This window comes from Chelmon rostratus, chromosome 20 (genome assembly GCF_017976325.1).
Source record: "Chelmon rostratus isolate fCheRos1 chromosome 20, fCheRos1.pri, whole genome shotgun sequence".
Taxonomy (NCBI): domain Eukaryota; kingdom Metazoa; phylum Chordata; class Actinopteri; order Chaetodontiformes; family Chaetodontidae; genus Chelmon; species Chelmon rostratus.
In genome coordinates, this window is record NC_055677.1 from 17,279,223 (window position 1) to 17,300,356 (window position 21,134).

The following is a 21,134-nucleotide window of genomic DNA, read 5'->3' on the forward strand; positions in this document are numbered from 1 at the left end:
ATCATATTGATGTAAGAATGCAACTAATGGCTTTTCCAGTGTAGGGTTGCTTTACAAAATAAAAAACTTTTAAATCTGTGACATGAGTAAATAATGTCCAAAGACAGGAAAAAAATCACATCAACTGCAATAAAATATGTTACAAACGACTTATCATGTGAAGCTAGTCACTTTCCACACATAATCACATATACTGAAACATTCAATTAACATTTTGTAAATGAAAAGTCATGTTAGACATCTTCACATCTATTCCAACTGTCAAACCTCTCTTGTAAGTTCTGACTGTGTCCACTAGATGGTGCTATTGTTGCGGAGTGGGTAAAGTCTGTGACAAACTATATAAAATAGATAAACAGCACCAGAGTAAACCTGCGAAGGGTTTTAGCCTCAACGAGACAAAGATTCTTCTATAAAATATCATTGAAACTATTATCCAACTGTAAAAATGGAATGTAGCTTTTCTCTGTTTATATATTTAAAGTACAATCTGGATATAATAGACACATGGCATACAGAACAGGCTACAGAAAGTCAAAATAAGACAAATCTCCACTTGTCTTTTCAATCAATCCATCCCAGCAGCAGGAGAGCACCACTTTTGCTTAGTATTGATCACTTATATACCTGAGGCCAAAGTGTGTCTGCTAATGAGAGCAGCATTACAGGGATCTGCTGTCGTGCATCTGCTGTCACATGGGCTCTTTCACCAGGAGCTGTGTGGACAAAGCTGGGGTCGTCCCAGTCAGGTTAAAGCCTAAAACAAATACAGGATCCTGAGTGGACAGAAAGGACGTCAGAACCTCCCATTGTAAACACAGTCCTGGTCATCTGCACTGTTACGTGCTATCATTATGCCAACATGCTCTGTGTTACAACAGATGAGACCAGGAAAATCCATCAAGTCTAATCACATCAGGAGACGAATGGACCCCACGCAGATTTAATCACAGTAACTTGCTGTTGAAGCCTAAATCAGAAAACACTTAGCTCTGATATAATAATACTATAATTAGAGTTGTTTCTTTTTAAAGTCTGCTGCATATATCTGTTCAATATCTTGCTGAACATTTATAATGTAGAGAAAAACACTATAATACATCACTCCTCAGGCATGAGGTATTACTCAAAGTTTGATTCAAAGGGCAAAGGGTGCACTTGTTTGTAGTGCGAGCACCAGTAGTTATTGATTCTTTGATTTGATTCAGTCAGTCATTAAAAGTCAGTGTGTTGTTTACGTGAAGGTGGATGTTGAGAAATCCTGTGGACAAAGGTCATGAGTCCCTACAGGAAGAGAAGGGAACTTTAGGATTTGTGGCCATGTCAGTAAAACATCTCTTTACAGTGCAACATACAGGATTTCATCATCTGCCTCCTCATTTAGACACTGACCACATTAACTCAATACACCGTGACAGAACTGACAGAATTAAAAGTCAATTAAAATGAATAATAGGAAGAGCAGCAAATCTGTTTGTGAAGCTGGAACCATCACATGTATTTGCATGAAAAATGAGCAATGATCACCAAAAAAGTCAGTCATTTAACTAAGTGATGAACATATTATTTGAGGTTAGTTTAATTTACAACTGTTGATCATGTTTTATAAGCTCTTCATAAGTTTGTGTGCAAAAATCTCATTTTGCAATGTTTTAAGTAAAGCTGTCAGATAATTGTAGTGAAGTAGTGTAGTTTTTCTTCTCTGACATATAAAAGACCAGATTTGAACTTTGAGATAATTGATGGAGGGAACCTAAAGTTGATGAACATGTTTTAAAAATACAACAATTTATTTTTAATTTATAATTTTGACCCATTGTAAAATGTTTTTTTGTTTGTTTCTGTGTGACTTAGATTGTTTTAGACTGTTTAACTGTGGCTGTGTAGAAAACCAGAATGAAACATCTAAATAGGCTACAACTTAACTTCCAAGAGTGACAGATGAGTGATCGGCAGATCAAAGGGCTCATTAAGACACAGTCGAATGATGAAAGATGTCACAGCTTTTAATGGATTCATTTGTATTTCTGAACGTTTTCTTTTATTACCGCGGGCTGCAGTTGCGGGGGTATAGCATGTATGCATCTGTTCATCGTGAGTGTGTGTGTGCTGTACATGTACACTCTTTGGTCAGCTGCTGACTCTGCAGGCCCTATCAGCGAACACGAGGCAGGCGGGCTGAAGTTTAACCAGGCATGTTGGACTGTCGTGTCTCTCTTTATCTACTGTACGCAGTATATTCCGCAGTCCAAGACCCCTCCCCTTTACTTGCCCTCTCTCTCACAGCTTGTGTGTGTGTGTGAAGGAGAGAGAGAGACCCCTCCCCCGGTTCCCAGAGAGAGAAACGTTAACAGGAAGCTGACTATTTAAAAGCAGATGCAGACACGCTTGATTGCCCTGCACTGCACTGTTAGTATAAAGTGGAAGTCTCCTGCTGAATCATGTCTGAGAGTAAGACTAATTCACTCATAAAACAGGCTTATCAATGCCATACAAGTGATAAGTGTGATAATATTGTCCTAGATGATTTACTACAAACCCTCAGTGGGCAGCTCCACAGCCTCTGACAGCAGCAACAGAGAACAATTTGACAACTGAGCCTCAGCATTCAAAAGTTGTTGTTTTTAAGAGTTTTGGGTCACTTTTTGCATTTATTGGATAGTGAAAGACGAAGAGGCAGACAGGAAGCAGGGAGAGATGACATAAAGCAAAGATCTGAATTGAACCGGCCAGGCCTGGCTCTAGACTACAGGGGGCCCTCCTTACTGCCCCTGAAGACTGAAATTAAACTATAAACTATGAATAAATCAGAGGTCTTAGCAACATCAAGACAGAGAGCCTCTCTGAACTATCAATGAAAAATGTGGGTGAAACACTCTGGGGGCAGAAAAACAATACAACCCATGACAGAATACTGTAAGTATCCAAATGGGAAACAGGTGGCCAAATGTGACTATATATTTCAGTGTTATGAAAATGACCCAGTCCTGACTTTGTTTTCTTCATTTTGCTTTTGGCAGTGCCTCATGTCATCATCATGGCGTGCTTTAGCAGCACAACCATAGACAGCCCTAAATGCAGTTAAATAGGAAATTTTAAGTTAACTTCCTCTGCTTTCAATCGATCTCATGGATTATATTTAAGGCATGAGGTCAACTGATAAAACCAGCTACAGTACAGCCTTAGGGGAACATTCGCGTGTGAACGAAGAAATTTGCAAGCAATATGAAAAAAAGACCTTCCTGAAACAAAAAACACTTACAGCTCACCTGGATGTGAATATTTGCACATACCATCCTCTTCGTCCCAAACGCTGTACAGCTCTTTACAAACACATCATACATCTTTTTTTATATAGATTTTTCAGACTTTTTATTAGCTTTTTTCTGTTTTATACTCATGATTCCTCACGTTTCTGTCACTTTTTTTTTCTCTTAGTAATTTTGTTGATACTCACTTGTTGCATAATGTAGCTGAAAGAAAAATCATGAATCTGGAAACTTTTGCAACTAATTGTAGACATTACCGTTGTTGCGTAAGCTGCACCCCCCTCCCCGCCTCATTGAGCAGAGGGAGGGAGTTTGATGTGAACAGCCATCTCCGGCCCCGGTGGAGATCTGTTTCCGTGGCTCTTATTTCCGGGTTGTGGCTCCGCGCTGATTCGCGGAGTTTGAGCTCGTGCGCTCGGCGGAGCAGCAACTGTTGAGGCTTGCATCAGCCGGGAGCAACAACCAGCCGGTCGGTGTGTGGAGGAGAGGCCACAACAGTATGGACACAATCTGCAACCTGCTCTTTACACTTTGAAGCACCTCCTCCTCAATGCCAAGCCGGCCGCCGGTGTTGAAACGTCACTTTTGCAAGCAGTGAACGGCGCGAGGAGCGTGTCGACCGAAGTTATCTGAGGCTGTGGTCGACATCCAGTTTGCCGGTGACATCAGGGTGTATGTGCGTAAATGTACACGTTGAGCAAAGGGCAAGGTCCCCTCACAGCGCAGATATGAGCTGCGAGCAGCTCTAGCCGCGCGCTCCTCACTTCATCTCCTCAGCTAACTTCAATGTGCCTTTTTACACTTTCATCAATTTTAAGATAGCTTTATTTTTCACACCTGAAGATGTCGTGCCTGCTGCGGGGAGTCGTCCGGAGGTGAGTAATCGTGACCTTTCGTCTTTTATCAGCGGTTTAAATCGCGTTTTCGCGTCGTGAACGATGCGTTTCGTTGTATTTAAGCTAATTTAACATGAACCTCTTTGGGATAATGTTCACCACTTTCTGTCACTCACAATGGCCTCACACCACAACATTGACACTCAGACAGTTATATGTTTGCCTTTCTTAAGTTTTTTTTTTTAACGAACAGCTGATATTTTAGCCTGTTTTTGCTTCAGACACACAGAACATGTATGGTGGACAGCTTCGTGTCCTCATGCTCGCCACTGTTTCAGGCACAGTGGCCTTATGTTGGATAAGTTGTATGCCTGCTGGACTAAATGGCAATTAATTTATCCTGTTTTTATTTCACACATACAGAAATATATTGTCCTGTCCTGCCTATTTAATATAATAAACCTCTTTGGGTTTAAGTTCACTACTTTTTCTGAACACAAAATTGCGGCCTTTTTGACCATGTGCTAACACAGAAGTAAATACTTACTTTATGGATAATTTTCAAATGATAATTAGTGTAGCACTACTACAGCATCCATCAATGAATTTAAAAGTCTAATCCTGTGACTAAGGCTCCATTGTGTCCCAACTGCTGTGTACCCTGCTGCCACAAACTTGTCTGAGATGATATCAGAGATAGGCCTCAGGTTAGATGACATTTTTCAGTACGTGTTTGTGTCTTTATACATGAAACAACACCTCACTGCCATCTGTGATTTTTACTTTATTTTTAAGCATCCTCTTCCTGCATTCCCTCTCTCTGCCGCTTTTTCCTTGCAGGCTTTGTGATGGCACCACATCACACAGGGACTCTGGAGTCAGTGTGAGCCCTCCATGCACTGTGTGTTTGCTTGTATTTTGTTATTAGGGATGCATGTGAGTGACACCATGTGAGTTAGAGACAGGATGGCCCGTGCTCCTGTGCATTTTTGTTTGCATTTCTGCTTGAGAGATTGTTAATGGCTGGCGTCATCACTCCTCTATTTGCCTTAAAGTCCTGGAGCATGGTCCATGTGTTTCCTCCTGTGTGCTTGCTGTACCAAGTGTGAGGATTATGTATGCAGCACGTGTGCATGCTTTTAGTGATACTTTGGCTTGTCTCTGCTTCATGTGTAGACTCTGCCCTAGAGAGGCAACCAGAATCCATGTGAAGAGGGAGTGTAGGCGTGTCTGGCTGTGGTGTGAGAGGATTGGCTTGCTGATTTGGAGGTGTGTTTGGAGGAGATATTGCTCAGATGGAGGCAAGAGACAGCCAGGGGAGGGGATACCTTATCAGGATTATCTGTTCCTTGACATTCCCTTAAAAATGGGAATGGCGTTTCCTGTTTCAATTCTGCATAATAGTCTCTTTTAAATGGTTTTCCTGAAAGCTGATGTCAGGATAAGTCTGTGCTAAATTTGTCAAAAGGAAACATGCTGCTCCTTCTCCTCAGGCATGGGGGATGGGGCGGGACGAGGAATGAGGAGGCAGAGACAAAGGCACGAGAGGGTGAATGACTGCAGGGGAAACTAGGAGCAAAGGTCATCCGAGTCTCTTTAGGATTTCTAATATTGCAGCTTTTTTGATGCAAAGGAGGAGGAACAAAGAAGCTAATCCAGTCCTGCTGCTTTTATCTTCTGTATCAGGTCAGCCAGCACCTGTGCTCCAGCAAGCAACTGGATAATCAACAAGTGCTTTGTTTCTGTCCACTAATTTCAAAGTCAGTCATCTCCTTTCCTAATCCTAATCACACTGGGGATAATATTCAGCACCGTCCCAATGGTTACAGTAATTAGTTGCATGACTGGGTGGATGATTGGAAGCATAGGTAATTGATTTACCTATGGTAGCCTCAAGGTTGTGGTGGGGGAAAGACTGTAGAGCTGATTTAATGAGGCCAGTTAGTCTAATATCATAGATAAGTGGCTTTATTTTTTAATCCTCTGTGACTAAAGGTCAATCGAGAGTTGTGATACAGTGAAACTGTTGTTCTTTTGGTTCCCCTTCCTCTTATCATTCTTATCATTTATCTGTCAAGAGTTTAGGCAAAACCTCTAAAGATCCACTGAACACTGACAGTGTTTGTTCTACAAAAAAGAGAAATTAGCCAGTGAAGTGTGTTTGGTGGATGCAGGTCATGCAAAGCGATGATAATCCCCTGACTACCACCACCATGAGGTATACATTTATGGTTTTGAGTGAAAGGTCTTGGCAGCTATTGAGTGGTTTGAAATTTACGACAAATTTGCCCCTAAGGATGAGTTGTTGTAACTTTGATGAGTTTTCCTATACTGCCATCATCAGGTCAACATTTCAATTTGTCCAATACTATTACTACTACTACTACAATATTTAGCTCAAAACACTGTACTTATTACAGCTACTGACAGGAAATTAGTCATGTCTTGACTGTAATTCTGCTTTTGTGTTTTCGGTTACAAATATCTCATTAATGGAAGCAGTAGTAGTAGTACACACACACACACACACGCGCACACACACACACACACAAGCACACAAAATGCAGTGCAGTGTGGGTACTTCTTGTCAGGCCTGAGCAGTATCTGCAGGAACTCCTTTCAGGCTGCATGTACCTCAACAACCCCCATAACAAGGTTGAGGAGCCTGAGAGGTGAAACCCAGGGCAAAAAAGTCACAACTGTGGCTCCAGTCATTCCTGCTTATTCAGCTCATTTCTTTAAGTGCATGTTGAGATAAGATATACTTTTATTTTATAATAACTAAACTGAGGGAGACTCAGATAAGCCTATCAACATGTTTATCCATTCAAAACATCTGTAATCTGGACTAAGGTGGCTAAACAGTAAGATGCAAAAACTGGAGTCTGTTCATGTTTAATTGCTCCCACATCAATGGTTAAACAACTCGCAGGTACAGGTCATCTGTTCAGAGGGAGTTTGGACCCTGAGCCTGACATTTGATGTTCTCAGCTCTTTGTCCCCTCACTGTCAAGTTAATGTTATCTTCTCTCTCACTGTGAGCCTCCAGGCATGGCTGCCGCTGTGCCCTTTGTATGCTCCGACCAGATTTACGCTTGTCTGCACACACAGAAGTGTGTGTGCCTGTGAAGCATGTATGATGACACACTCAGTGCAGTAAATTGGGAGCCACGTGCCTTCACTTAACGGGACAACTGTGTCGCTGTCTTTGAAACAGCAAAGTAGGGGAGTGGGATTTGTATTCCCAGTCAAATTAGCCACTGATTTTTGACTGGAGGGAGAATGTGGGTCAATTTATGGTGAATGAAATGAAACTAGCTTTTGTTTTTTAAGATTTCTTAAAAAAAAATTCTGGGCTTCTCGTTTGAGGATACAAGATTATGAATTTCACATTTTCTAAAGAGGTCAGCTGGGGTCATCCACACGTAGAGACAGGCAGAAAGCAAAGCACTAACACACATTGTCTATGCAATTGTCGGATAGCTGCTGGGAACAGACAGGAGACGCATACACACACAGCCTTGTGTTTTAACAGCTTGCATAGCAGCAGCACTCTCAGTGGCTTGTGTTTGTGAATATCATGCTGTTAACAAACAATAGGCCGCCCCCCCCCGCACGCCTCCCTTTATGTGGAGGAGTTTGTTTGAGGCTCTCAGGTTGCACTAATTACTGCCTCATGGCAACAAATGCATTACCACTGTCACATGAAAAGCATACAACTCCAATTTGGTGCCTTATTTAAACTTGTCTGTGCTCCCTTGTGCTCTTCCATGAGTTTTGTAACTCCCATCTGGAATCTGGCAATCTGTAGCTTTTTGCTAATTTTCTCACATATTTGTAGCACTGTGACGTTTTAGTCTTAACTTACTAAACTGACTGCCTCTACTTAAGCCAACGGGGGCACTCTTTGTTTGGTCATCCAGCTCATCTGCACTCATGTAACTCCTGACTAACACCAGCATACCGTACATCACTGAATATGATCTGATAAGTTAATACAGAGGCCTATGCATTCTCCAGTTTGGATGTTTCTGTTTCGTTGACTCATGATAGATTGTTTAAGTCTGTCTGTAAATTCAACAATGTGTGGTTGAGATGTGAATTGCCGTGTCTGCTGGTGTAAAATAAAAAATGTTGTACAAGGCATTGTATAGATTATAGGTCACATGTCACATGACTGTCTTGACAGTTTTTATGGATCTGTATTTGTGAGAAACCTTGGCTGTCAGGTCTCGTAGGAATATACATTTGTACAGGAATGCACAGGATGGAGAGAAGACTTCATTAGTTAAGGGTTGTCTGCATTATAGATGTCAGTCTGTTCTATTTGTGTAGAGTTACACCCAACTTAGCTGCAGGGCATCGTAAAGGTAGTGAAATGATTAATGCTCACAAGCAAAGGGTTTAAAAAGCAAATAATCACATGACTGCCTGTTCTCTTTCAGACATGGTTGTGTTGGGGCGAGTGTCGGGGTTCGGTCCCTGGCCTCCATCCCCTCGTTACCCCCAGCGGTGGCTGATTTTGTGAAGGGAGCGGTGGATGAGTGCAAGCCCACCAATGTGCACGTGGTGACGGGGATGCCGGAGGAAACAGGTAACATCCTGGCAGGTCTGGAGAAGGAAGGGATGGTCAAGAGGCTTCCCAAATATGAGAACTGGTAAAGGCTTCAAATGTTTTGCAGAAATACATATATTTGATGGTGTATTGCCTTTAGGCCCCTGAGTGCTAATCAGTTCATGCCCTGATTCCTGCTCTGTTTCTCAGCTGGCTGGCCCGAACAGACCCAAAAGACGTGGCCCGGGTGGAAAGCAAGACTGTGATTGTGACCAAGAACCAGAGGGACACCATCCCCATCCCTGCTGGAGGGGTGAAGAGCCAGCTGGGCAGCTGGATGAGCGAGTCCGACTGGCAGAGAGCCAGAGAGGAGCGTTTCCCCGGCTGCATGGCAGGTATATAGTTGGAGGGAAAGTAAATGTTTGTCCCTAGTTGACAGGCGATGTGTGTTTTCAACTTCCCTTTGAAACATTTGATGTTGACTTTTGAATATGATCGTTAACTCACTATTTGAAAATTAAACAAGACTGAAATAACATGCTCTGTCTTTAAATAGTAGCTTAACTTCAGACTGAAACGCAGCGTTCACTGCCATCTCCGGTTGAAAGTTTCAAGCATGTTTGTATAGTCAGAAGTGTGCTTTGTTGCACGTGTAACCAAAACTGGTTACAGGTTCCACTGGAGGTCAGCAAAGACAACATTTTCAGGTCTTAAGTTACCCTTTAACATATGAATAAACATAAGCATGGATGTTTTGCATGTCAGAAGTGCCAACTGTACAATGAGTTAATGGGGAAAATTAATAGATTTGCATCAAAAACATGGACAGCGTGATTAACTGCAAATATCACAAAACTATATAAAAGGTGCCCCTGTGGAGGTTCCTCTAAACAAATGTTTACATTCAGTGTGTCCCACAAAATGCCATTGTGTGAATCCTTTAAGTCTAATAAATTCTGCATTGTTGACATGTATGTTGTCTTGCTCCCAGTGTTCTTCTTCACAAGAACATATGTCGTGTCGCCCATGTCTTCATGCATGTTACAAACAAAACAGGGATCTGCTTGTAAAAACGTTACTCTATAGCACTACTGGTGGTCAGACACTTTCTTAAAGGAAACCTTTAAGAAAAGGCCATGATATCTTCAGCCTAATATAACCCAATTCCAACATTTGTAGTGACTAGAAAAATAAATAGCATTAATGTATAATAGTATGTTGTTTGTTTCTGTGTCCTCCTCTGTAGGTCGGACCATGTATGTGATTCCCTTCAGTATGGGCCCTGTGGGCTCGACTCTGTCTAAATATGGTGTCCAGGTACTTGGCTGTGCTCCTCAACACTGGATACATGCAATAAAGCAATGAACCTGCAGAGCTGAACTATCCTTTGTTGCTGTAAATTCCTGTGGTGAATTATAAATATAAATATTTTGCTCTCCTTCAAGGTGACAGACTCGCCATATGTTGTAGCCAGTATGGGGATCATGACCCGCATGGGCACTCCTGTCCTGAAGAAACTGGCTGAAGGAGTGGACTTTGTCCGCTGTCAGCACTCTGTGGGACGTCCTTTACCACTCACAGGTACAAACTCCAAAAGCCTGAATCAAGTTGTCTTAACGCTTTCTTACCTGAAACTGAAAATCTCCTCACGTGTCTGCTCTCCAGCCCCTCTGGTCAACTCGTGGCCCTGTAACCCAGACAAGGTGCTGATATCTCACCTGCCAGACAACAGGCAGATCATGTCCTTCGGCAGCGGCTATGGAGGAAACTCCCTGTTGGGGAAGAAGTGCTTCGCCCTGCGCATCGCCTCCCGTATCGCCAAAGATGAAGGCTGGCTGGCCGAACACATGCTGGTGAGTGAACTCCACAGAAGAGAGCTTAGGAAGATGCTCGTTTGTTGCTCTCAAAACTTGAGGTGAATGTTTTATAAACTAATGATAAATAAAATCATATAGCAGGGATTTCCTGTTTAGACAACATTGGTTGTTCTTTCCAAAGTGCTTCACCATGACTAGTGCTTTTGAGTGATGATGACGATTATAGAATGATTTGTTCTTTTAGCATTTTTAATTACCACCCTCTCTTCTCCTCAGATCCTTGGCATCACCAACCCTCAGGGAGTAAAACGTTACGTAGCCGCGGCCTTTCCCAGTGCCTGTGGTAAAACCAACCTGGCCATGATGAAACCAGCTCTGCCTGGCTGGAAGGTTGAGTGTGTGGGCGACGACATTGCATGGATGAAGTTCGACAGCCAAGGTGAGAGGGAGGGAAATGGCTCACGCGCACCCATGGGATTGCTTTGCTACTCCATCGGTAGTGGAGTAAATCCTCATGTAATTCCTTATCCCGCCCGTCGCTGCAGGTAAACTCAGAGCCATCAACCCAGAGAACGGTTTCTTCGGTGTGGCTCCTGGCACTTCAGACAAGACCAATCCCTACGCCATGGCCACTATTGCCAAAAACACTGTGTTCACCAACGTTGCCGAGACCAGCGATGGAGGAGTGTGGTGGGAGGGCCTTGACCCCCCTGCAGCCGGGGTCACACTCACAGACTGGCACGGCAAAGCCTGGAAGCAAGGTAACATCCGCCCGGACTCCCAGGATTTATAAAGAGTGTTTTCACCAAAAAAGTGCAGAATAACACAGGGCATATGTTTATATAAAACTTGATAATATGTCAATGTGTCAATGAGGCGTAAACTGAACAGCCACAGTGTATACAGTGCCATCTAGTGGTATACCAAAGCAAGTGCAATTTTGAGAAGTGGAGTAACTGCAGACACAGTGATATTCAATTGTTTCTAAAGCAGTGAAGGTTGAATAAACTGTTGTTCCCTCTGTGTGAAAAGGAAGCTCGACTCCGTGTGCCCACCCCAATTCCCGCTTCTGTGCCCCGGCGGCTCAGTGTCCCATCATTGACCCCCAGTGGGAGAGTGAGGAAGGCGTTCCCATCGACGCCATTATCTTTGGTGGAAGGAGGCCGGAAGGTTGGCACTGCTTTCATTTAATACACATCATGAGTTTTTCTCTAGATAGTCAAATATTATTTAATGACCATAGCATTTTTCATAAATGTGCTAATTTTTGAAGCATTTAATTGTTAGTCCTCTAATGTTAATGACACAGTAAGTCATTGGAAACGGTGTGCACAAAACAGATCAAGTCACTGTAATAAAATAATACAGCAGAGGGTTTAACACATGAGGTATACTTTGCATGGCTTGCCTCACACAACTCAGCTTTGTGTTGTCTTTTTCTTTAACATCCTGCATGTGTTTGGGTCATTACAGCTACAATGTGTAGTATGTTTGTTCTGTATCAACATGCAAAACTGAGAAACATTTACAACACAGTAGTTGCTGAGCGTTAAACATGATAACGTGTTGTTGTCAGGAGTCCCCCTGGTCTACGAGTCTTTCAGCTGGCAACATGGAGTCTTTGTTGGAGCCGCCATGAGGTCTGAAGCCACGGCAGCTGCTGAGCATAAAGGTAAAGTCAAACACCGGATTTTCCTCTGGTCGACGTGTTTCTAAATACATTCATGCTAATCTGCATATGTGATTGTTTAAGGACTGATTGACTTGTTTTTAGATGCTGTGTCATCACTTGTAATACAGAGTTGTCCTATTGATGAGGTGTTTTAGGATAATGGGATGATGAGGAGTTTACTGTTAACACTAAAGCGTTTAATGTTTTCCTTCAGGCAAGGTGATTATGCACGACCCCTTTGCCATGCGGCCCTTCTTCGGTTACAACTTTGGTGACTACCTCGCTCACTGGCTGAGCATGGAGAGCCGAAAGGCCCCCACTCATCTGCCCAAGATCTTCCACGTCAACTGGTTCAGAAAGGACCCCTCGAGCGGTGCCTTCCTGTGGCCCGGCTTTGGTGAAAACGCTCGCGTCCTGGAGTGGATCTTCAAGCGCTGCAGCAGGGAGAGGGAGGATGAGGCGGCCAAGAAGAGCATTATCGGCTGGCTGCCAGAAGATGGCGCCATCGACACTAAAGGTCTGAGCAGCAAGGTGGATATGGGTGCCCTGTTCGACGTACCCACGCCTTTCTGGCAGAGGGAGACAAAGGAGCTGAGAGCCTACTTCACTCAGCAAGTTGGGGCTGATCTGCCGGCTCAGGTGGAGGCTGAGCTGAAGGCACTGGAGGACAGAGTGCACAACTAAAGCCCTACTGACAGGAAGTTCCTTCAGAAACAGGGAGGTTGTCACTGATGACACAGGATTCACATCATCAGGGTGCAATCAGACTCACTGGCTGGGTTAACATACACAGAGATTTTAGTTCTGAACCAGGTTATCTAAAAAACACAGTTTTGTTTTTTTAATATGAACAAAAGAAAACTGAGGTTGGATAACCGGGTTGAGATGTGTTGGTTTCACACCATATGACATGTGCCGAAATGCCAAAAAACGTGGCAGTAGCTGGTACGAGAGATTACTACTACTTTCTGCTCAGTATAGCAGCCACATTTTGTTGATAGACCATGTTACATGTTGAGAATTCAGGAAAGGTAGACATGTGTTAATTGGCCAGGCCAGTAGCTGACATTCTCTGTCTATGAAAACACAGTCAGTGACTCGCGTCTTTCTCTTTTATGAAGAGAAGTCTGTTAGGAATGAAATGTTAGATACGGAATCAGAGGAGAAGCTAATAATCTGCAATGCAATACCTACTTTTCGGACACTACTTCACACTCATTCTGCAACACTGAGGGGCTGGTGCTGCGTTAGGAGGGAGGTTTGACTCAGCATGAAGGTTAGATTTCTGTGAAGCTGTCAAACTTGCCATTGGCATGGTAAAAAAAAGCACAAATAAAAATGGCCCGGTCGTGCCTGTGAGACATTTAGAAGAACAGTGTCTAGGCTGCTCATGTTTACACGCTAAAGCCCAAAGAGTTCATAAGTTTTTAACTTTTTTATTCATGAAAAGGTTTGAAGAGAATTTTAGCATCGGCTCTTTTAATACACTAGTGACTTATGATAAAGCCCTTTTATTTTAAATTGACCTTATATTGGACAAAATGATTATCAGCAGTCCCTTCACGACTTAAAACGTAGCAAATGTCCAGTGGGCTGGAGGATTACTATGCATAATTCATCTTGCCACTTTGTAATGTTTGTGATTAAACTGTATGATTTCAGGGGATGTTTACACACAATTTTTGAAATGTTGGACCAATGAATGCGACTGAGATTATTAGGTATTTTTAGAAGTTGTATGCAAAGGTTTTTATTACAGTGCAATGAATAAATACCTTCAAATACAGGAACTATGTCTCATGTTCATTTTTAAAGAAATTCAAATACAGATGTGGGATACAAAATATGTATGAAAATCATATGTACAACCTAGTAAAAGAGATTAAAAATGCCTTGTAATGATTGGTAAAATCATAAATTACACAAAGCTCAAAATGAGATGTAATCTTGCTCTACACTGATAATGTGCGTCTGTTTAGAGCTTTGGGGCTTTTACTTCTAATCACACAGTAACAGCCTTATGAGGTCAGTACACAAATATAAACTATGATAGTGTGCAAACCGACAAAACTATGAAAGCTGCAGGGTGTGGTGCTTTTTAGTTTCCCCTTTTTTTTTTAATTAAACTGCACAGTGACAATGACATTTTTCTGTTGGCTTCGGTGCCTTTTTCTAGATTAGCTGACATTAAACATCTTGCATAAGTAACAAAAAAAAAAAAAAAGGTATAATATGAGTCCATCTCAAATGTGATCGCAAAACAGTGCTCATTTCTTGACTTGAGCATAGATTTCCTCTGGGCCATCGGCAGTCTGTGGTGAGCTGGATGCTGGCTTGGCCACTTTGACTTGTGCATACAGCATATCCTGCTGCTGTCCACTGTCTTGCACTAAGGAAGAGGACAGTTCAGGTCTCTGCTTGGAGAAATCAATCTCTCCATAATGGATGTCTTCTTCTGTTTTGCTGGATGGCAGTTGAAGAGCCAGCTCATCACCTCTTTGACTCTGGAGAATTAATCAAACAGGAAATATGAGCTGGATCCTTCCACGATAGATAATTAAAGATGCGTCTAAAGTTCATTATTTGGCCTTTCGAACAAATTGAAATCTGTTTTCTGACCACATCACAGCAGTGGTTAAGGTGATAAATTGCATTAATGAATACTGAATACTGATTCAGGTTTTGATGCTACTTCTTAACAGTGCAACGTTTAACATTGTTGAATGTAAAGTGGGTTGGGTTCTGTGGAGCAATCCTCACTAGGTTTATGTATATCATGTTATTTCCTTGGGGATCGTTAATCTGGGTGGAGGAGTCCACCAGGGTTAGATTCCTGTGCCTCTATTATTCAACTGCAGCACATGACACCCACACTCAAATAACTGTGGTCCCATAGACTCACTGTGTTAGTGTGTAGAGCAAGTGAATATATTGATGCAACTTATTTCCTTCAGGTAAATCAAAACCACACAGAAGAAGCTGAATTTCACAACAAGGATGAAAGACTCATTCAGTCATTGCTGAGACTGATTCAAGAACTACAGTACAAAGACTAAAGGCAAGAGCAAAGACTGGGTTGCATCAGCTGTTTGTAGATCTGCACTTTACGTTTGTGTAAGTCATTTTAAGTGGTGCTGACCGTTTTAATGGAGTGATGCTGAAATCTGCACTTAATAAACACTTTTCTGTGGTAGAACAAAATATGTCTTTGATATACATGAAGAATACTCAGGTCCCTTTGACTTTTAGAAAACAACGAGGGCCTCCAGTCAGAACCAAATTTGGTGAAGCTGCTTTAAACTACTGTGCTGTGACCAGATTGATAATATCACATGTTTCAACCTTAGCCACTGTCAGATCTAAGCTGAATGAGTTAAAAAAAAAATTGTCTACTCTGTGGGTTGTACAGTTGAGTTCCCACCTGAGTCTGTTGGGGAGTTTGATGTTTCAGCTTGAACTGCCTGGAAGACATTAGAAAGAGAATAAGGTTGAAGGAGTGAGGACTGATGGGAAGCAGACATTATTGGATGTGCATCAGTCAGAGTGAAGTCACAGACCAGGTGATCTGAACAACAGCTTGAGTTTTAGAGTCAGCCACTTTAATCGTGAGAGAAGTGAACTAAACAGGCAGCTCACATCCTCATCCGTGCCCTCACCATGAACATAGGTTTGTGATACTCACCAAATGCAGAGTGCAAGGCAGATGGGCAGGATGACAACGGTCCCTCCAAGAGCTATAGGCCATTGCAAAAATATATCAAGCTTCCCTGTTTGTTGAAAAACAAAACCCAGTTTATCAATGAGGATTGAATATGGACATGTAACTACAGTGATGGAGCCTTTTCTTCGTATGGAATCATTACAAATGTAGTAAAAAAAAAAATCTCTGATGACAAACAAAAGAAAAACAAAGATATGATTTACATTGGCACTGACCAGTCAGGTGAGTCTCTGGTGATTTTTGTTGACCAACATCATTTGTGGCCTCGCAGTAATAAACTCCTCCATGTGTCACGTTCAAGCTGTAAAACTGTCCTTGAGATACATTCACGGCTCCGTCTTTGCTGATCTTGAACCAGGTGAAGCTGCTGACTGGAGGCTTGGCTCTGCTGGAGCAGGTCAGGTTCACCCAGCTGCCTGACGCACTGACGGTCACTGAGGTGTTTTTAGGAGCATCTGAGGAAAACGTGACAGATGTGAGATATGAGAGTAACACCAGAGCCTGAATAATAGCCTTTATTTCTCTCCTTTGCCGACAGGATCCAGGAACAAACTGTGGTTGTCTTACATGAAACACTGAGAGTCTTTCTCTCCTCAGCTGTCTTGACGTCTTTGCCTTCATTCACAGGATACGCAGCAGAACAGGTGATGTTGAATCCATCATGTTGGTCTAACAGAGTGATGCTCTCCTGGATTTTAGTTGTAAAGGTTCCGTCCTTGTTCTCCTCTATTTTGCTGAGAGCGTGTTGTTGGAGAGTCCAGGTGAGTTTAGGAGGGTAGTGAGGACAGGGAGTGAAAGCCGAGCAGGTTATAGTGACCGACTGCTTCTCCTTCAGATCACCTGAGATCTCAATTCTGGGGCTCGCAGGAAAATCTGTGGTTTCAGATCAAACGCACTGTTTACAATTAAATATAAATGAGAAATGACTAAACCCTTAAGCTTTTTCAAAGCCAAAGCTGACACAGAAGCCGACACTTCTGTACTGAAACTGCATGAAGTATAAATAACTGTTTGTCCTGCTTTTCGGTGTTCTAAAATTTGACAGTGTTCTAAAATTTGACCTTTTTAATGTCAAACTGCAACAACAGACTGAGATCAGTCGAAATTTAAATTCATGGAAAAGTGAAGCAATAAAAAAGTGTGCTGTTTAGGCCAAAACTGCAGCTGACTTCACTTTTCATTCTGGGCAACAACATTATAAACTGACTGAAAGTAAGAAAACTCTCTTACCTTGAACTGTTATTTGAAGAGGATTACAAACAGCTGTTGCCCGGTGTCCGCTCTCAACCCTGAAGAAGTATCTGTCTGTGTAACTTGTCTTTAAGCTGGAAAACAGAGTGGTGCAGTTTTTCTCACTCAGGTTTCCAGTAATCTTCATTGGATACCTTTTAACTGTCCCGCTACTGTTGTAAATCACATTGTTTGGATATGGGTGAAATCTGGAGTCATTTTTAATCCAAACTCCAAAGGTGTCTCTTGTCCTGTTAAACTCTCGTCCTGGTCTTATAGTACAGGGGATGTGCAAACAGGATCCACTTAGTGCTTCCATCTTCTGTGGTGCAGTGATGAAGAGGTTTGAATCACCAGGACAAGGAGCCAAAACACCTGTAAAATCAATCTATTGATTAACAAAATGAGGGGAAAGTCTCTGATACACAAACAACATTTCAGCAGCAACACGTTGGGTCATTTCTCCTTTGAACAATCTCTAAATAAAACATTTTAGTCTGCAGTGAGGACATGAACAGCTGGAGAGAGTGACTCTATCTGCACTGCTCTCTCTGCTTTGTTTCTAAATGAGGCCCAAACTGTTGATGATTGATGTCTCCAGATAGACGTGAGTGAAGAAACAGCTCACCCGAAACGAAGAAGACACTCAGTAACATGTTGGCTGTCATCATATTCACAGCCTGGACTGCAGCGAGGCGCATCACCTGGATTTGAATCATGAAAACATCTTTAAAAGAAATCCTCTTAAAGTTCTCTTAAAGCAACCTCAGACTCACACAGTCAGACCAGGAGCTCGTCGTGCACAACCAGATGTTGCTGTGTGATAAGTAGTGATGAGTAGCATCGGCACAGCTGCACTGAAACCAGTTTGAATGTAAAAATGCTCCAACGTGAATTTCTATCATAGCTCAAATATAATGCTGCAGAAGCAGCCTCTCTTTTCTTTCAGGCTCATTTCAACTAAACCAAAACCCTCTGGGTTAAAAAGTTAAAAAGCAGCGACATCTGACCTCACCAAACGAGCCTTTTAGTCTTAATTAGTTTTAAAATCCGTCAGTTTGTGGACTTCAGCAGAACTGCAACAGATCCAGTAATCGACTGAGCTGCTTTGATATAAAAGCAAACAGGCTTGTTGGTTCAACCTACATAAATACTGCAGAGGTTGTCTTTGTCCTTCCTCCTCACACCCTGTGAGCGAGGAAGTCAGCTTGTGTTGCATCTTAAGCTCATCAGGGTGCAAATGACTTGTTTATTCTCAAAAACCATTTCATCACAGGCCTCACTGCAAGCCCGTATCTCTTATCTTCATTCATAGTACAGATTACATTAATGACAATAGTATTTACATACATACATATTAACTTCATGTATGAACAGCAGGTATACAGTGAGGGCATGTGAAATATAGTCAGTGTTTTATAAAAACAAATATACAAGAAACTTCCCCCCAGTAAGACCATATAACCAATGACTTATTTATCATTCAACAAACAGCTGTTTTCTTCTGCAGGAGATCCGTCACAATACAAGTTAATACAACTGTTGCTATCCTGTGTTGTGGTCGTAAGCCCGGCTGCTGTGACTGAAACATATTTATGATGTAGATCACCGTGATCTGTCCATCATCACAAGGGATGAGAGGTTTTAAATCGACTGACATTTCAGACAGTCATATTTGAAAAAAAACATGAGTTATGTGGTGGGATTACTTTTCACTGCTCATGCACGTTAGCAAAGAAACAGTCATTACATGGACAATAAACACAATTCTGGACCATTTGCAGCAGAGAGCTGTGTGGCTTCAGTCCCTGGTGATCCTGCAGAAAGGTCGTGTTGACAGAACCGGCAAATGACTTTCTCTGTTTACCCATAGTTCTCAGCTTCTTCTTTCTTCACATAGCATTTAACATCCCAGCACTTCTCTTCGACACTGTCACTTTGGTTATCAGCCACATGCAGATACAGTCATCACATTAATAGCATTCAAACAACGTCACACACTGTCACAAAAAGCACTCTTCAAACCATAGAAGGATAAGTTTCACTGTTTCAGTGGTAATTAAAGACTGAACTGTGAGCTTGTAGAACTGAAGATGGCATCTAATAATAACTAATGCCTCAGCCTATTCTTAACTGTTAACAATTAAAGAGCAGACTAAGACTATTTCAAACATGTTGGTACCACAGAGTCTTTATCACCATGCTGCAGACGCATGTACACATAACCAATACAAGAAGTCTTCATCCTTCCTGCTCACACCCTGCGCGTGAGGAAGTCTGGGGTTCTGTTGCAACTTCAGCCCAACAGTGTGCAAGTGACTTATTCATTATTTTAAAGTCAGATATAAGATTTGAAAAAAGGGGCAACTTTTGCAGCATACGGCTGTAAAAAGTGTGTGTCAAGTCGCAATAGTGAGCACAAACATCATATGTCTCAGTATGAAATTTGATATTTTAGGATACAAAGAAGTGATGCTTTAATTCATGCCCTTATAGATATTAAAATGACCACCTTCCTCTGTATACTTATTCTCAGCATTTTCTCTGCGCTTTGTACACAACAGCATCAGTTTACCCTCCACCACTTCTCTCTGACCCACTCTAATTCATGAACCACACTCTGATAATAAGATTCAAGATTCAAGATTCTTTATTGTCAATGAAATTTGCATTGCAATAAAATAATAAATAATAAAATGCTCTGAATGCTTTTAATTCAGCAGTCATCCACACGTATACAAACAGAAATACTTCATCTGAGACATCTAGCTTTAACTCTTTTGCCACCTTTACAAATATATTTTTGCAAACATAGAAACAGTGCAACAGGGATTAACACAGATTACTCAAGATGTATTTGTTTTTGCATTATTCTGCATAAAAAGAATCTACGGCTCTCTGTTGTGTTCAGTCTTTACAGTGTTTTATTAAAGGCGCTGCATGTAGAAACATGCGGTAGAGGATGGTTGGATCGACAGTACTCAGGGTAAAGGATGAGTCACACTGACTTCGATCCCTTGACTTTTCATCTAGCACCACCATGAGGTTAGCATGTAGTGTTCACAGTGAAATATCTCACTGCTGCAGATATACAATTGTAATTGTAATTGTAATTGTAGCTAAAGGGTCAGCTATTGTCCTGGAGTGTGAATACTTGAGTTGATGAAGAAAAGGTCCAAACAGCGTGAATGTTTGTACTTTGTTGTTTGTAATTTTAAATCCAAACTCCAAAGGTTTCTCTTCGGCTGTTAAACTCTTGTTCTGGTTCAGGTCTAAAGGTACATGGGATTTGCAAACAGGATCCACTCAGTGCTTCCATCACCTGTGGTGCGGTAATGAGGTCTGGATCATGTGGAGAAGCAGCCAAAACACCTGATTAACATAATATGGAGTAAATCTCTAGTAATAGAAAGAGAAAAATGTACTTCAGCAGGAAGATGCACGCCAGTGTGTCTTTATTCCTGTGCTGCTAACAATCGTATCAATCATCAGGATGTAAGCAGTTGTAAAAGTAACTCAGCACTGCTCTTTCTGCTTGCACTGAACAAACAGCTCACCTGAAATGACGAGGACACCTAATAAAATTGGTGACTGGCTGTTCAGCTCCCTTTTGAATACGGCAGTGGGAATAGAACAGTGACTGTACATGTACTCATAGAACTGGAGTCACATCCAGTAACTACTATTTCTATTTCATACATGCTACACTCTCCAGTGGGCTTTGCTGTTTCTAACCACTGGAGGTTTTGGCTGTTTAGGGTGTGGCCAGAATCTAAAGCAACCGAACTCAACCCAAATGCTGACTGGGTGAAAAGAAGTGGCCAGGCCACTACCTAACTACATGCCATCCAGCTTGAAGCCAAAAGTAAATAAGTAAGTGTGTAAGACAGGAGAACCAAACCATTGCCTCATCGCCGATGTAAATTGCAGCACACAACCAATAATTAGCCAGTGAGCCCTTAGAGGGGCACCCTCAGCCTACAGTCCAAGGCAGACAAAGAATTTACCAAAAAATCCTGCCTGGACCTTCTCTA

At 42.0% G+C, this 21,134-nt stretch overlaps 2 protein-coding genes across 5 annotated transcripts; one reads left to right on the forward strand and one right to left on the reverse strand.

The window, feature by feature from the left end:
* The first annotated feature begins 3,675 nt into the window (after positions 1-3,675).
* pck2 (phosphoenolpyruvate carboxykinase 2 (mitochondrial)) lies at positions 3,676-13,933 on the forward strand. Its single transcript, XM_041961371.1, has 11 exons — positions 3,676-4,144; positions 8,551-8,763; positions 8,871-9,055; positions 9,907-9,977; positions 10,106-10,241; positions 10,326-10,513; positions 10,754-10,916; positions 11,023-11,238; positions 11,510-11,647; positions 12,054-12,149; positions 12,364-13,933. The coding sequence occupies exons 1-11, from the start codon at positions 4,113-4,115 to the stop codon at positions 12,831-12,833; spliced, it is 1,908 nt and encodes a 635-aa protein (XP_041817305.1). The 5' UTR covers positions 3,676-4,112; the 3' UTR covers positions 12,834-13,933.
* On the reverse strand, positions 13,612-18,280 carry LOC121623875 (B-cell receptor CD22-like). Of its 4 annotated transcripts, none has more exons than XM_041961375.1 (8): positions 18,247-18,280; positions 17,729-17,804; positions 17,101-17,475; positions 16,438-16,743; positions 16,086-16,325; positions 15,832-15,916; positions 15,571-15,610; positions 13,612-14,653 (listed from the first exon to the last, which is right to left on the reverse strand). In XM_041961375.1, the coding sequence occupies exons 2-8, from the start codon at positions 17,799-17,801 to the stop codon at positions 14,417-14,419; spliced, it is 1,356 nt and encodes a 451-aa protein (XP_041817309.1). In that variant the 5' UTR covers positions 17,802-17,804; positions 18,247-18,280; the 3' UTR covers positions 13,612-14,416. The 4 variants fall into 4 exon arrangements, with proteins under 4 accessions (XP_041817309.1, XP_041817307.1, XP_041817310.1 ...); XM_041961373.1 differs by lacking the exon at positions 18,247-18,280 and adding an exon at positions 18,116-18,211; XM_041961376.1 differs by lacking the exon at positions 18,247-18,280 and adding an exon at positions 18,111-18,207.
* Between the last annotated feature and the right edge of the window lie 2,854 nt (positions 18,281-21,134).

Coding starts and splice junctions, on each gene's coding strand:
- LOC121623875 (XM_041961372.1), bottom strand. CDS start 17,819: ATGATTCAAATCCAGGTGATGCGCCTCGCTGCAGTCCAGGCTGTGAAT. Junction 16,744..17,100: donor TCTTCAAATAACAGTTCAAG/GTAAGAGAGTTT, acceptor CTGAAACCACAG/ATTTTCCTGCGAGCCCCAGA. Junction 15,917..16,085: donor ACCAGAGACTCACCTGACTG/GTCAGTGCCAAT, acceptor TTCAACAAACAG/GGAAGCTTGATATATTTTTG.
- pck2 (XM_041961371.1), top strand. CDS start 4,113: ATGTCGTGCCTGCTGCGGGGAGTCGTCCGGAG. Junction 9,056..9,906: donor TTTCCCCGGCTGCATGGCAG/GTATATAGTTGG, acceptor CCTCCTCTGTAG/GTCGGACCATGTATGTGATT. Junction 11,239..11,509: donor CGGCAAAGCCTGGAAGCAAG/GTAACATCCGCC, acceptor CTGTGTGAAAAG/GAAGCTCGACTCCGTGTGCC.